The following is a 16,456-nucleotide window of genomic DNA, read 5'->3' as shown; positions in this document are numbered from 1 at the left end:
TTTGTTTGTGATGAAGACTAGGACTGCAACTAATGACTATTTTCATTAGTTTACTCACTAAAATGTCAAAGAATTGTGAAAAATGCTCATCACAATTTCCCAGAACCCAAAGCAACGTATTTAAATTGCTTCTTTTGTCCTACCAACAGTCCAAAACCCAAAGACTCTTCATTTACCATCACAAACAACAAAGAAAAGCAGCAAAACCTTACATTTAAATAGCTGGAACCATTAAATGTTTGACATTTATGCTTGAAAAATGACTGAAATTAAAACGTGTTTATCAAAATAATTGGTATCTAATTTTCTTTCTCGATCAATCAATCATTGCAGCTCTAATGAACACACAGTTTCATCATTAGTTGTTGCTGCAGGGTTCAAGTCAATACCCTGATTGATAATCCATCAGCAAGTGCCATTCAAAGCACGCACACAGTTCAAATCAGGTACGAAGTAAGTGCAGGCAGCAAAGGGCTCAAACTAAGTAGAAATCATTTTGTCTTCTTCGCCTGTTAAAATGTTTTTATTTCTGCTCAGTCGATTCTCCGGTAGAGTCCTCCTGACACGATGGGGAACTACCGTTCGCTGCATTCGCCTCTTTCTTCAGGGTCTTCAGGCACTTGTCAAGCCTCTTGATGCACAGCGCCACGTCTTCGTGAGTGATGCCCACAGCCGAGGCAGCGTTGAGGTAAGGACACGGGTATGCCTCCGAGTGCGACATGAACCCGCGGAACGTGTGTCCGCTAATGGTCTGCTCCTTGCCAAGTGGTATGACCCTGGAAAAACAAGGATAATGTAGAGCAGTGATGATTATTTAAGACGCTGGGAAACAACTTGAATTTATTATCGTATTTATTAACTATGATCTGGCTAAAGCTATTCACCTGACAAAAAAACAAATATTTTAACAAAATAGTTTGATTTGATGGAGACTACTAACTCCAAGTAACATTGTAAAAATTTAGCATTTGCAAACAATATTCTAATTAACAATGTTCAATTATTTTGTTTTTAGAGAAGGAAACCCACAGCCCACACCTCTGTGCCTCTGCAACTGTCTACTCTCATAGTTGTGGAAAACTTTAAAACAGTACTTACAAGATTTTCTTTCATAGATGATTCTTTCTCACTTATACAGAAAATTCAAATGTATATACTCTTGGGGGGAAATGTCTGTCTCTTTAGCTGCTAAATGCTCCAATATGTTCACCGGCTTGCCGCTAGCTCGGTCCGTCAGCTGCTTGGTGCTGGGCGGTACAGCTGAACGATTAATTGAAATTCTATCAAATGACAATATGGCCTTCTGACCCAATCTCAGGTGCTGTATTTGTTGAGGGCGAAATGTGTGTCAAAATACAATTTTACATTACATTACATGTCTTGGTTCACACATCAGAATCTGCACACTTAAGAAAACATCTTTGTTTGGTGTAAATCCCCACAAAAAAATCACACCATGATGTAAATATACTGCAAATCATATCACACTTACAATAACAATCTGAGTCTGTCAGTGGCAAAAATAAGCACAAGTAAGCATCACTTGCTCTGTACATGTGCTGGTGGCTGCGACGTGTCACCTGTGCTCCACTTCTATCACTCTTCTCTGCTTCTATCATAGTTAGTTTTGTGTTTTGAGGTGAGTTAGAGACTCGGTTCATAAAAATTAGAGCCTTTCATGCTGTTGCATTGCTGTGTACAAAAAGCATGAGCTGAAACATGTTTACCAATTACTCGTTTCACCTTCTCTCATCAGGATGCAGAAAATATATTTATGATTCCCCTTATTTGTAATTCCTCACTGAAATGTTTTTCTTGCACATTTTCATAAGCTTCTATCAGTTTTATCCTACACTGAATGACAAAGGGGAAAAAATGACTACTTGACTGGAAGAATCTCAGTCAACTGACGATTCAAACCTTCAGCTTTCAAGGGGCAGCCCAATCCTTTACAAAACCGATCGTTTTTGGAAAGCAGGAATGAGAGACATGAGGCAGCGCTGCACAGGTAGATACTGACATTTGATATCTGAAGCGAGAAACTGCTAAACTTTGGAGCTGTTGCTGGTTTCAAAGTGCCAAACTCTGCAATACTGTAAGCAATATGTATGCCTCTGAAATGTGGCAGGGTTTCACCACTGTCAGCACAGTTTAGACTCACTTTTATGTGAAATCAATTACTGGCTACTTATTAGGACTGTGTGTATGAGAGACCATTATGGAGGAGAAATGCATTGTAATAAGATGTAGGTTTCTTTTCATCTCTTTTGCTGATTATAGAGAATAGCTCATTGGTGATGTGGGAAAAAAAAAGGCGGCTGCCTTGCACAGTATTCATGGTTACCACTGAAAACACTTCATCTATTAAACATGTATCCTACACTGCTATAAATTATAGAGATTAATGTGTCACTGGAGCACAAACCTTAGAAGTCAATGCATTTCACTGAGTATGCAGAGAGAGATACAAGGACAGAAGATTTGAGGATGCTCTGCACTGTGACCGTGGGAGAAATGTTCACTTGAAAGAAAAGAAGGAAGTGTGATGTGCATTTACTTCGTGCTTTTTAAAATGCAAGGCATTAAAATCTGAACAACAACAACAAAAAAACAAGCATGACAGAATGGTCCAAATAAATCATTCATTCAGTGATATTTAAAATATTTAGATGGGCTCCCATGCTTGGTCAAAAACTACTGAAGGGAAAAACAGGAAAACAAAAGCAGCCGCCCAACTTGAAATGCTGTACTTTGGCAGTTGTGAGTGACTGAGGCAGAAGGATACAATGAAGAATTGAGAAATCCTCCTCCCTACCGCTAAGAAAAAAAAAAACACACCACCAGTGGGAGCGAGGCTGTCAAAGCTGCGTCACAGTTTGTGTGCCCACTGTGGAGACATCGCCCTCCGGATTGTAATGGAAACATGCTGTTAAATCAGAAGGCGGCCCCTGAAAGACGGGCAGTCTAATCAACTAAAGTGGCCTCCGCTCCACCGTGTACAGCAGATCCATCTGGCTGATTGCTGATTTCCACTGGCCTTTTTGTTTGGCAACACACAGCTCATCCTCCTCGTTTATGAGGACATGGAAGGGGACGCAGACAAATGTTTTTGACATAAACAAATACTTCCATGCAATCCTTTCTCTCGTCACATTGCCATTTCCAGGCTAGACCGTGGCCACGCCTGTTCAAAGTTCATACCTGGCTCCTGACACTTGCCGGGTGAACAACATGGAGCCCAAATGAGTCACTGCCTTGTCGCTCTCGGCCTGGAGACCTTCCAAGGACATAGCTGGAGGAGAAAGGTGCCACACCCAACATGCAGTTAGATGTTAGATAAAATACACAAGATTTAAGGGACAGTTTCGCTTATTTAGAGCAGATGCTGGTCGACACAGTTCGACTTTGGAGAAGCTGAGCACCAGCACAGAAGCTAAGCAATGTACTGCTGTGGACAAGGTCAGCAGCACAACGTATTTTAGCCTCTTTAAAAATGTCCACCAAGAATATAATAACCATGTTTGATTACTGTGCTCTGAACTGATACACCACATAATTATTAAGTAAATATTATATTAGGCTTTGGTTTTTTATAAGCTAATACTTCCCAATTGTTTTGGTGCTCGCTCCACCATTTGGTGCCCTACACACGGCATGTGACGTGCATATTCATAGCAGCAGATCTGTGTAGCATACACTTACAGTATTATCAGTTTTTGTGAGCTGGACATTTTTTAAGAGGCTAAAATACGTTGTGCTGCTGACCCTGTCCACAGCAGTATATTGGTTAGCTCCTGTGCTGGTGCTCCTCTCTGCTTCTCCAAAGTGGGCTCATGACGAACACCATCTACTGTAGGTAACACAGTGAATATCAATAAGTACTTTAAATATTTGTTTAAAGACCGACACAGAGTGAGAAATGTAGCTTTCACCACTTATTCCCCTTAAAATAAATCTAAATATATGGACAACAAAGTCTGTAAGCAGTACACTGAGCTTACCCAGTGAAATGGGGTTATGTGGGGTGTGGAGCAATCTCTCCCCGTGTGCAGAGGCCAGACTCTTCAGCTCCTGAGCCAAGAGCAAATAAATCTCCTGCAGGACATGCAGACACAGAGAAGAGGCATGGAGAGACAGATCTAGACGGAGCAGGGGCCATACGAAAGAACTATAAATAGTAACACAATGCTCTGCCACAGCCTTATTTTAGCAGCAGCAGCAGCAGCCTTTGGTTTATTGCTAATCAAGCAAATCTATCCACAGGCAGGCCGGTTCATATCCAAACCCCTCCCGCTTCCCCTGTTTACTCTTTCTCCTGCATGCGTTTCCCTCCAAGCTTTAGCTCAAGCAATGTGTCCACTCTGTGGACTCTGTCTCCATCTCTGGAAACCTACGTCACACATCCACCTCTGGGATCAATTAAGAGAGGCAGGAGTGGTGGAAACGCATGCTTTTATCACGTGATTTTAACGTCCAAATGTTTAAGATATGCTGACAAAGTGTGTTTAGTTCCTAGTTGTGTGTGTGGAAGACTGAAAGGCGACAAAGCTCTGGACACAGATGTTATGAGCCCAGGCCAGGTGGGGAAGCTGCACAACAACAAATTGCAGTGTTTTCGTTGCTGGCTACTGGCGCCAGATTCCCCAGTGAAGCATCGCACATTAAAAGATCTGCTCTCTGCAACAGTGTATGTGTGTGTGAGCGCACTCTGCTGACTCATACGTTCCTAATTTGAAAGCATCAAGAAGGAAAATATTTTCTCTGTCATGAGTCAAACACAAACAGCCTTTCGATGATGTCAAGTGTCTCTAAGTGTCCCTTGTTCTCTAATAACAATGGATGACTTGATCATCCCTGGAGAGGAGGGGCGCAAGTGGTGGAAAGAGTGCACAGCAACGACTCTGCAGACAATAAGTGTGTGTGTGTGATGACTAAACCCCATCCTTACCAAGAAAACACGCATCTGATGACTCTTTTACAGTATCTAGACATTTTCTAAAATGGTTACGTGAGGCTGTAAATGAATCTCAACAGATGAAACATCTGAATTATTTAAAGCTTTTAAACCCCTGCGGGGATGTGAGGAAAATCACTCAGTTCTGCAGACAATATGGAAAACTGGTCCTGTATATAAATTATGCATGGTGTGGACCAGGAGAAATCAATAAGTTTTGATGGCGTCGGGTCATGCAAGAAGGCCAGAGGTATTTCCTAGATGTATATTTCTGCTATGGAGTCAGTTTCATGCTAATGGAATTTGCGGTATTGTGTTAGGGGTTGTGATTAATCAAGGATTTTACTAATAGGGCATGGAAGAAAATTCATCCATCCGAGGTCCTTTCTGAAAAATGTCCTCGTCCAGCCAGTGGTAATTTCGTTGACTAATTATTTTCATCAAGGACAATTTTTCACTGACAAAAACGAGATGATAACTAAATAAAAAATTTATGCAGCAAAAAACTATGACGAAATCTTTTAATGCTTGCGCCAACAAATGAAAAGAAGATGAAAATGTCAGGGAGGGTCGAGTTGGGGAGAGATCCAATATCTTTGTGTGGTAGGGATTTTAGACGCACACAGTCGGATTGCACTTATCTATCCAGGAAGTCAACTTGCATGTCTTATAATCTGTGCAGAAATGTCAACAATTGGGAGAAATACACAGGCAGATGCATGAACTTCACAGATTTAAATGGGCTTGTTACTTTTGTCTTACCTGAAAACAACAACTGCAGAGGACAGCAGACGTACCAGACAAACACAGACTATTCCACAGACGGCCACTGACTGTCGCAGTGTTTTGTTTACAGTTGTACATACATGAGTTAAATATTAATTGCAAAAGACAATTCATGCCAATTTTTTTGCAGATTCATAGGTCATGGATGGCTGCATTTATTTAATCTCAAATCTCAAATGTCTTGTTTTTAGTTCACAGTCAGAGAGGAGTAAAGAAACCATAAAATATTCACATTTAAGAAGCTGAAGTGTGGACATTCTTACAAAATTACTCCAAATGATTCCTAATTATAATAGAACAAAATAAGAAATAAAATAGGATAAAATAGTTGGTGATTAATTCAATAGTTGACCACTAATCTTTGCAGCTCTAATCTAAATGGCATTAAACTAAAACTAAATCAAAATGTGCTGTCAAAATTACCACTGCGCCCAGCTTTTGAAGATTTAAAAAACAGAGTCAGTTATTTCTGAATCTTCCTGAGCATCATCACAAACAGATATAGTCCAGTACAAGTACAGTACACTTATGGAACAGCATTTGTGAGGTGTGAGAATGCTGCAGTGCCGACCATTTGAAGAGGGGGGATGCTGCATTGTGAGCAACTCTGCTTTAAAGCAGCGAGCCACCAGGGGATGTGTTCTGAAACTTCTGGATCAATTTTATCTTGCTATAGCATACTCCTCCCTCTATGAAGCTCACTGCTCGCTCGAGTCTCACCCCTCAGTCAGAATGCAGGTGAGCACAGAGCCGAACACACACAGCCAGAACATGTGATCCGCTGCAATTCAAGACAACTTATGTAAGCTGTGCTTTTTTTTTCATCTTCAGGGAAAAGATGTTGACACAGCACGCATAGAAACACATTCATAACGACATTGCTGCAGTGTTTTTATACTCTTTTATACTCATATGTGACGGTGGTGTGTGCATGCTCTCACCTTTCTTTCTGACAGGAGTTTCTTGTAGCCGTTGGCTCCCAGAGTGAGAAGGGTAATGAGGACGTCAAGGGAGGGCGAGGCCGACGCTCGACCTGGACAGAGAAGGCCAAGAAGTGACTTTGTGAAGCAGCTATAACGCTAGACAGAGTGTCCTGTCTGCAAAACTAATTATAGGTATAATACGTCTGGGCATCAGTGGCGGTAAAGGTGAAGCATCTCATGCGTGTTTATGACAGGCCAGCTCAGTTTTCTCTCACTGTTTGTATGAGTCCCGCTCAGAAGTGAAAGAAAACCGAAACTGTATAGACGTGCACGAAGGCTAGGAGCTGAGTATCAAATCTCAATACTGACGGTGAGAAACACTGAGTATCAAAAACTGTCAAGTATCCAAAAGCTGGCGTGGAACGCTTGGTCAGATTCTTGTTTATGTATTCTTGATCAGATGGTTTTCAATTTAAAGGGATAGCAAGACACTGGATAAGTAACTCATACTGTACAACTCCACCTGAAATGATTGAGTGTTATTAGCTGCAGTAGGTGGCGGTCAGCACGCCAGAGGTAGAGAGAGGAGTACCATCACAGAGGAAGCTAAGCAATGTATTGCTGTGGACAGCGTCAGCAATAAAAGGTATCTCAGCAACTTAAACAAGGTCCACCCCCCAAAAAACAAAAATAAATAAATAAACAATTAAATTCTATGCTATATTTAGAATATTTACGGCGCTTTACTTTGCCATCAGACAGTCTTATCAAACGGGAATCTGCCATTATGTAAGCCAAACGTCTCTCTTTCCATTTCAACCAAATTCCTTTGGCGAAATCAATCATTTTACCTTGTCAGACACAGGAGAAATCCAACTTTGTGGATGTCTGTTACATTCTGACTGCGTATGCTGTCATTTTGCCAAATAACTGGCAGAAACTTGTAGCTGAGGGTACCACTACCCTCCCCCATGCTGGAGATATCGAAAGATTTTACACTAAGTTTGCATCTAGCTTTCTTTTCTCATTTGGATTCCAACCACGGCTTTATATTTGGGATTGTCAGACCGGCCCTCAGAAAACTTGCGTTGTGGCCGTTCAGTGCACACTCCTATGTTAAAAGCTGGACAATGTTTCGCTGTCAAACTTCTCCAAAAGAAAGCAAACTAACCAGTGCTACCTACACTCATATTATCCCCCAAAAAAACTTTTAGTCTCTTTGCAGTCTGTCTGTCTGCACAGCCATGTTAAGTCATTGTGTCCATGGAAACAACATAAACTTTTGGTTTCCTCATATTACAACGATGTTAACTTTTCTGATAACTGCAAACTGCATAACTCATTAACATTCAGACAAGCTTAATATTGTGTTATTTGTGATGCTATGAAACACGCAGTTCAAAGATACGGCTGCATATTCTTTCAAACTAATTTGGTCGTGCATGTCTTGATTTGGGTGTTCAGCAGGCTGTGACGTACAGGCAGCTCTGTGTCGTGTGCCTTCAGTCACACGCTGTTCTTTTGCCTTGCTTTTAATAACATCAGGCTCACTGCGGCCTGTCGCGCAGAGGTAAACATTTTGGCTGCTCTGGGTGCCTGCTCCATGAAAAATGGATGATAAATTTATTTTAGAGATCCTTCATTTTATATTTAAAAAAAAAGAAAATAGGAGGAACAGTTCGGATACACCAATATTTTTCCATAATCTCTACTTTCCATACTCCAGACCTGGAAATGAAGAAGTTATCAATACATCCACTTATCTTGTATTCTCTACTTCCTTTACACAGCTCAGTCAGACAGCTGTTAATACTCACCTGGGTACATTTTGCTGATTTCCTGTATGAAGGACTCATCAAAACCTGCAATTATGGCGCCACCTACTGGAACCATAAAGTTCTTGTCCAGGCTTTGTACAAAGGCATCGATTCTTCCAACACGGGCCCCCTGATGAAAGACAGGCCAAAAAACAAACAGAATGACATATCTGTCACCGGTGAGCAAATAAAAATAATGACACCGAAGATGCTTCAACATCATCAAGTCTGCACTCGGAGCCCCACTTCAAACTGCCGCATGTCAAGTCAAGTTATTGTTTTCTCTATGGTGCCAAATCATGATAGAGGTTTTCTCAGGGCACTTTTCATACAGAGCAGGTCTAAACCGGACTCTGCATAATGTTTTTCCAGAGACCCAACAATGCGAGTATTGTACAGGTGAAGACAAAGACAAATGATGAGTGGTACTTTACCTGTTGTATTAGGTGCATGCATTTCGATGACTGCACTCCGTATGCATTGTTGACAATGTGGGGAATGTTATATTTGGCACACACAGCGGCCAGCTCCTCTAGCCTACAAGACAAATAATTTATCAACTTCATGTAATTCTTAGGCTGGATTTACACGGTGAAACTCTCAGGGTACTAGCTGCAAGTTGCAAATTACATGAAAAATGATGTCTGTGCAACTTGACAGTTACAAGGAATCTACAAGGATGAAAGCCAACAGGTTATTTGACACAGCAGTGAAACCTGTTGTTAAAAATTCTGACATTTATAATTGAAGATCTGACAATGTTGTTTTGAAGTTACTTATTCATCAACTCATTTTGTTCAAGCTCTGAAGAAAAAAAAACATTAAATCAAGTCCAAACCATGACATTCTGCTGTGTTTAAAGCTATACTTCTGTCCTTCCTTCACCTTCACCTCCAACTTCAATTTCTTAATTTTTAGATTTTTCTAAATGCCTGAATTACCTTGTGTCTGAATGGTGCTATATAAATACACTTATTTTCCCTTCTTTTTGTGATATAGTATCCTCCGTTTGACAATCAACTGTTCGGGGCTGCTTACGTTCTCCATGCACGCTCCAATGCAAGCTTGTTTAAGCCTGACTTGCATAGGCGTTCACCACACCAGGATAACTGTGTTAGTGTAACGGCTTAAGCCTTAAGTGGATGTTAAGTTAATACCAGCCAGGCTTTCTGACACATTATCAGTGTTATTGGCTGTTGCCTGAAATTAGTTTCACAAAGTTTCGCAACTGTTGCTACTGAGTGTCATATTTTGTTGATTTTGGAGGCGACAATGGAAAAAAATGGCAGTGTTTCTACCATAATAACCACAAAATCTAGTGTCAAAAATAACAATATCTAAATAAAAATCTTTTAGGCACTACTCAAACATAAACAAAGCCTTGTTTAATCTCACTTAGTATCTATAAAAAAGGTCTGAGGGGATTAATAAAAGCTTACTTTACCTGTCAGGGACCCGCGGGGCAAAACAGGACGTTGTTGAATGAACACAGAGGATGTTCTCGGCTCCAAGCTCCTCAATCTTGCGCTCAACTGCCTCCAAATCCGTCCGCAACTCATCGCCCTCCAGAACGTTCTCCACCACCACCGGTTCAAAGCCTGAAAAAACAGTCAGATATGAGCAAGAGACAGAGAGAGCCCTCAGGTGCAATTGTGTGTGTTTCTACTTAACACTCACTCAACTATTTCTAAATTTTGGCATATAAGAAACTATTTATGACTGAAGAATTCCCCCCAAAAACTGCATCCCTCTGCCATATTTCTAACACAACCTCTCAGCCTGTGAACAGGATGTCAGGGTGAGAGGACGACGGATATCGACGTCATTATCACCTGCTGTGATCATGGCTTTGAAGCAGGACTTCTGGTCGATGCGAGGCCAAATGATGTAGCGAGCCTTGGGTCTCCGATGACGAAGTGTCAGGAAGCACAGAGTTAAACTCATTCCTGTCGCCATGGGAACTACAAAGCAGCTGGCGACACTCCGGACACCTGTTATCCAAAAGAAACACAGAATAGTTGTTGCTTATTTTTATTTGTACGAGTAAAAACCTGAACTAAAAAGGCATTCCACTGATTTTTGTTCATTAAGTTCAGTCTACTACTTTCAGTCAATAGAACTAATACTGTTTTATGGGTTCAGTGGCACTGAGGGAGTTTTCGGTAGTTTGAAAAAAAAAACCCTGATGATAATCCTGGAGTGATTCCTTAAGACTTTACAATACTCATACCAGTCTATAGGCACAATACCACCAACTAGAGCTGCAGGGGTTAGCCGATTATTCAATTAGCTATCAACTATTGAATTAATCGCCTATCAACAATTTAGATAATCAATCAGTCTTTTCATTTTTTAAGTTTCTTGAGGCCTCTAAACTGAATATCTTTAAGTTGTGGATAAAATAAGACATCTGAGGAGTGACCAACTTTTTTTTACCATTTTTTCTGACATTTTATGAACAAAAAACAGGAGTCTGGCAAGACAATGCTCGACAAATTAATCGATAACAAAAAGAATCAACTGCCAACATCTGGTCTGGTGAATTTTGAGGCACACTTAGCTCTGACTAAGTGTGGCTTTAGGAGAAGCGTGGGCTAAGTGTAGTGTGTGTTGGTATCAGGGGTCGCGTTAACCGAATATTTTCCGTCATTGACCGGTTTTTTAAAACGGTGACGGAAAAATCTGAAGGTCATCTGTCATTTTGACAGGTTGCAATTCACACGCCTGACCACTTGGTGGCGAGTGAGCATATTAATTAGCTATTAGGTCCGTTCGAGATGAACTGCGCCTCGCAGAGTAGACGAGATCAGGCGGCCACAGCAGGAGGTGGAGACAAAAAGCTGCAGTCAAGTCGGACAGTTTTCAGTTGACTTACGAGAGAGTAGAGGAAGATATGAACATCCTGTTAGATCACCTGTAGGTTACCTGTAGTCTGCAGATCATGATCATAGCTGAAGAAATAAAGTGCGTTCTTGATCGTTGATTTAAGTTAAAGTAGAAGAGATCCTCCTTTTGACGCTTGTAACATCTGTTCTTTTATCTGCGTTGTAAAGCACTAAACTGTTCTTTTGATAAATCATATATATATAACCTTTATTATTATCAGACACTAAATATCTGCTGCTGACAGATTAAAACTTAATTGCACAACAGAAGACTGATATGCCCAGCATTAAATATTACAGTTACACAGAAAATTAGTATTTTATACAACACGTGATGTTTGTTGTCAAAATTAGGAGCCAATCAGTTTGTCAATCAGGTGACAGCCAGGTGTTTGCAGTCCGTGGAGAGCAGCTGCGGCATCTGGCTCTACAAACTGCGGCCGCCTCAATCTCGTGAGGTTATCGTTGCCCACATGTGCATGACGTCAGTGCAAGTCGGGATCAAGTTGCACACAAATCTAACCGGCATGCACTATGCGGCGATCACCGCTGATCAATTCTGCGTAGGCCTGGATCATCTCAAACGCACCTAGTGTCACAGCAGCTGAGTGTCAGCAGCTGAAGTTTCTTCAAAAAGCCCAATAACGATGATGGTGTTGATAAAAGAGGTACGCTGTGGATTCTCTGTTCAGCTTGTTCGGACTGAATATTAATTAAAAATGAATGAAAAGTAAATGCTATTGAATATGTAATCATTATCATTTTTAAAATTAAAGTGACGGGTAAAAATAGATTATGACGGGATTTTTATGACCCTGTCAGTCAAAATGACAGACACCGAAAAAGTCTAGCGCAACCTCTGGTTGGTATATTTAAAATGTGGGACACACCTGCTTACTCCCTGACAGTACGTGAGCGTGCACTGAAGTGCTCGACTGCAAGCGTGGGGATCAAGAAGGACCCCATATTCCCCTGCAGCAGAGACACTGCAGAAATTAGCCCAGGGACTGATAAGTGATATGCAGGTCCATGTATGTTGGTGTGTACTGATCCTCAGCAGTTTTATTTCAGACTTCAGCTTCAGAAATGCTTGGGAAAAACAGCTTTGTGAGTACTAACGCACTACTTGATCAGTAAAAGACCTTCGCTATGGAGAAGCTATTCGATTTAGAAAACTTCAACGCTACCACCACACTACTGAGAAAGGCAGTTAAACTAGTAACAAAGTTACTTAAAGTGATGCTACTGACCAACACCGGATATACATACCTGAGAGCTTTAAGATGTCCAACACAACTGAGTTGGTCAGCTTGTTAAGGAGACTTGATCCTGCAGCTTTGGGCTGAATTGCAGCGATGTCACCTGACCGACCTATGCCGTGGATCAACCTACAGAAAACAGCTGAACGTCACAACAGGAACCATTTAATACAGTCCTGAACTTCATGAGGCATGCTAATCTGATATTCCACTGGTTACTCAACATTGGAACCCATCGGCAAAAGTTTAGGACTGAATTTTTTAACAAGCATAAATGCATCTGAATTAAAAGGAGCTAAAAAAAAAAGCCCAATCTTTGTCAGATGACAGACAGTGAGTTCTGAGATTGTATCTCAGTCGATGCGCTCCACCTCTTTTGCTTTACACACAGATTGTTTATCTGTATGCAACCAAAGCATGCTCAAATATGGACTTTAAATGAAGAAATGTTTATGAGACCAAAATCTTGTCACTTGCACTTACAGAAATTGCTGAATATACTAATATATCTGTATGAGCAATTTTACCTTTTTATAGATTAATCTGTTTATTTTGGCTAAAATAACAAGTAAGAGGACCTTGAGCTCTGATTTTTTTTAATGGTCAAACTACTGTTTTCAAGGTTTTTTACTAACTCTTAATACATAACCCCAGTATTGGTCTGGTTCTAATGTTGTGTAGAGTGACTCTTTGCAAACATTATATAGTCAATGTCAGACCTGTAATGTCGTCTCGCCACAAGGCTGGATGCCACCCGGCCTTCCCTCTCTCCGACACCACAGTTGCCGAGGAAATTGTTGCTGTCCATCACAGCCAGCTCGTTCAGGAAGAGCTCTATGGTGCTCTCACTCCATCCCTCCTCTGGACACTTACCCTGCAACGCACACACAACATGACAAGTGGATGACTCCGCAGTGACTTGTGGAAGGACGAAGGCACCTGCAGACTTTTACCTGCTCCAGTAAGTGTCTGATGAGCTGCTCATGGCTGCGACGCGCCTGGCTCCCCTGTCGAATGTAGGAGGGTGACACTATCTTCTCACTCAGGCTGAAGTTTTCGCTGTTCATCTCTGCCAAAACAAACAGCTTCATGTTGACATTAGCCAGCAATATTTCAAACTAAAATACTTTTCTGGTTCATTCATGTTCATTTGTTAAGCTCTATTTCTCAGTCATAAGGAACAAGACTGGTACAAATTTTAAGGAGGAATGTGCTCGTAATGGTGTTTTTTCTATGTAGTAAAAAATAAACTCTGACTGTTTTACTGTTTTATATGATATCATTAGATTATTATAGGCAATGCATTAACAGAAAAGTGGGATTTTAGTGTTGTAGTTGCTTGAGGTGGAGCTCATTTTTAACTCGTGTTATTGTCATCTCAGTTATTAAAATAAATGTGTCTAAATAGTTTTGTTTTGTTTTATTGTTTCTGTTGTAATTGTATATTTTCATATATTTCATGTGCAAACATCTTAATTTGTTAAGTATCCAGTAAGCAATGCTGTCAAATAAGTAAAAAGTACAACATTTGACATACAATAGTTGAATATCCGCAAAATAATGGAGTATAAGTAGCTTTTAAAAAATATACTCATGTACCTAGAATTTGCACTGAAGTACAGCACTTGAGTAAATGTACTGAGTTGTAAACCACGACTCAACAACCACAGAAGTAAGTTAAACGTTGCTTTAATAAATTAGCTAGCTGTAAAGTGGCTTCAGTTTGCTAAACTCTCACCTTATTTATGTTGGCAGCAAGGTTGCTAGCAGCTCTGCTAAGCTAAGCTAATGTTTACACGCGTAGAACAAGACCGTGCAGCTTCAGCGGGGATAATATATACATGGCGGTTAGTAAATGTTCTTACCTCACAGCTTTTCCTGCGAGACTCCCCGTGTCTGAAACCGTCAAACCGCCTCTAAACTGTCAGCAGGCAGGGACACAGACAGCAGGAGCAGGAAGCAGCATGGAGGCAGGGCAGCCGCGAGCACGCTGCGTCACGACGTCACGTTACCAGGGAGAGCTGATCACGTGACCAACACTTCCGCGGTTTCATTAAACATGTAATTGAGCTTGGAATTCACCGCAGCAGCCTGATATCGATCCAGACAGCTGCGTGTTTTCTGATTCTGATGTTGAAACTTGAAGAACACATGTTTTAACATGTGGTATTTGCTTGCAATTATCATAAATCTTTTTGGGTTTTAAAATCTGAAAAATACTGCCATTCGCCTAAATTAGAATGATAATTATATTAAATTTGGAGTGAAAATGGAGGATAAAAGAGGGAAATTATGTATAATAACCTGATTATTATGGCTAAACCCTTTACACACAGGTGCAGACTGCTGATCTTAGTGTTCATAAATGAGTAATACTTAACGATAATAAAAACTAATGATAACTTAACAAAAGCTTTGAAATAAAAACCAGACCAGCCTTGATAATACAAAAACAGACATGAACATATTTCTGATTAGACCTCAAATCCTTTTATTTATTCTTTTAATGTTCTTTAATTTTTTAAATTGTGCTCAGTCTTGATTTGTTTGTACTTTTGTCGCCTACTTGATAATATATTGGCTAGACTTTGTCGGCATAATAACGATTTTTTGTAAGTTTAAAATTCACCGTTCATTTTATAGTGTTATGGAACATGTGGCCTTTGTACTGCAATTTAATTTTAATTCCATTTTATCCACATGATTATTATATGGCTGCAACAAATAAATAAACCCTTGATTTAACTTTAATTTATGATTGTTAAGCATATAGTCACGTATAGATACTTCAGCAGCAGCTAATAGCATAAAATAATTAATGAAAAGTAAATCAATAAAATCACACACCAAAAATGTTAAAATATATGTTTTAAACACATATTTTAAGTGTCTAATGTGATGTTGGAAGACAACTGACAGAACGAAGCAGAACTGTACACACATTAATTAGCTTATGTGCTGAAACAGCTATGTTTTATAAATGAATTGATGTTGGAATTATTTAATTGGACATACACATACCCAGAAATACTACTGATATTGAAACCTTCGGAAATAATTTCACGAAACAGACCTTTAATTTCAACTGTGAAATCAAATTTATTAGAATTATTTGCATTAGGTGAACAATAACAAGGAAATGTTACACTCAAGGTTGATAGTGTGTATGGTGCATTACAGTAGAACAGATTTATATACAGTATCATTAACTTAATTGAAAGTGGGAAAAAAAACACTGTAAATGTATTTTTATAAATAAAACACATTCAAAATTTCAATGTACAAATAAATAAGAACTGTCACCAGAATGTTCTTAAAGTATTGAAACTAAAAGTGAACATGATGCAGAATTACCTCTGTCGGGGTGTTATATTATATTTCATCATATAACTGAATTATTACAAACATCAGAACCAGCCACCAGCCAAATACTTCACTCAGCAGCTTGAAAAAAAAAACAATTTAATTTTGAACTGTGATTACAAATATATTCATATGTGTGCAACGTTTTAATGTTGAAACTGGTAAAGATGGAGCAAATTTTAATAATTTTATATACTGTGAGGTGCATAAATCTATGTCAGTGCATCTTGTCAATCAGCCATTCCAAAACTTAAGAACGACATGGCATAATTTCAAATCTGAAAATCTTCTGTGGCTCATCGAAACCTGATCGACATGAGACTAGTCATAACAATGATGATACGTTTCAGTGCAAATATGATATACATCAAACATGTTGTAACATGTCGTAAACTGAATAATAGAATAACGCATCACTTAAATCACACATTTTATTAATTCTGATTACTTAAAATAATAATAATAATAA

General features: G+C 39.7%; 1 protein-coding gene across 2 annotated transcripts; it reads right to left on the bottom strand.

The window, feature by feature from the left end:
* Positions 1-95: 95 nt before the first annotated feature.
* Positions 96-14,613, bottom strand: sepsecs (Sep (O-phosphoserine) tRNA:Sec (selenocysteine) tRNA synthase). Of its 2 annotated transcripts, none has more exons than XM_084712603.1 (12): positions 14,490-14,613; positions 13,578-13,693; positions 13,344-13,498; positions 12,635-12,753; positions 10,313-10,471; positions 9,925-10,078; positions 8,915-9,017; positions 8,481-8,610; positions 6,682-6,773; positions 4,002-4,095; positions 3,202-3,292; positions 96-776 (listed from the first exon to the last, which is right to left on the bottom strand). In XM_084712603.1, the coding sequence occupies exons 2-12, from the start codon at positions 13,689-13,691 to the stop codon at positions 524-526; spliced, it is 1,464 nt and encodes a 487-aa protein (XP_084568729.1). In that variant the 5' UTR covers positions 13,692-13,693; positions 14,490-14,613; the 3' UTR covers positions 96-523. The 2 variants fall into 2 exon arrangements, with proteins under 2 accessions (XP_084568729.1, XP_084568730.1); XM_084712604.1 differs by having other exon boundaries at positions 13,578-13,709; positions 14,490-14,600.
* Positions 14,614-16,456: the final 1,843 nt, after the last annotated feature.

This window comes from Lutjanus erythropterus, chromosome 23 (genome assembly GCF_056507025.1).
Source record: "Lutjanus erythropterus isolate fLutEry1 chromosome 23, fLutEry1.hap2, whole genome shotgun sequence".
In the NCBI taxonomy this organism is placed as follows: Eukaryota; Metazoa; Chordata; class Actinopteri; order Lutjaniformes; family Lutjanidae; genus Lutjanus; species Lutjanus erythropterus.
Note: the sequence above shows the minus strand (reverse complement) of the source record. Positions and strands in the feature narration are given on the sequence as shown.

Coding starts and splice junctions, on each gene's coding strand:
- sepsecs (XM_084712603.1), bottom strand. CDS start 13,691: ATGAACAGCGAAAACTTCAGCCTGAGTGAGAAGATAGTGTCACCCTCC. Junction 10,472..12,634: donor GGACATCTTAAAGCTCTCAG/GTATGTATATCC, acceptor TTTGGATAACAG/GTGTCCGGAGTGTCGCCAGC. Junction 9,018..9,924: donor GCCCCGCGGGTCCCTGACAG/GTAAAGTAAGCT, acceptor TTTGTCTTGTAG/GCTAGAGGAGCTGGCCGCTG.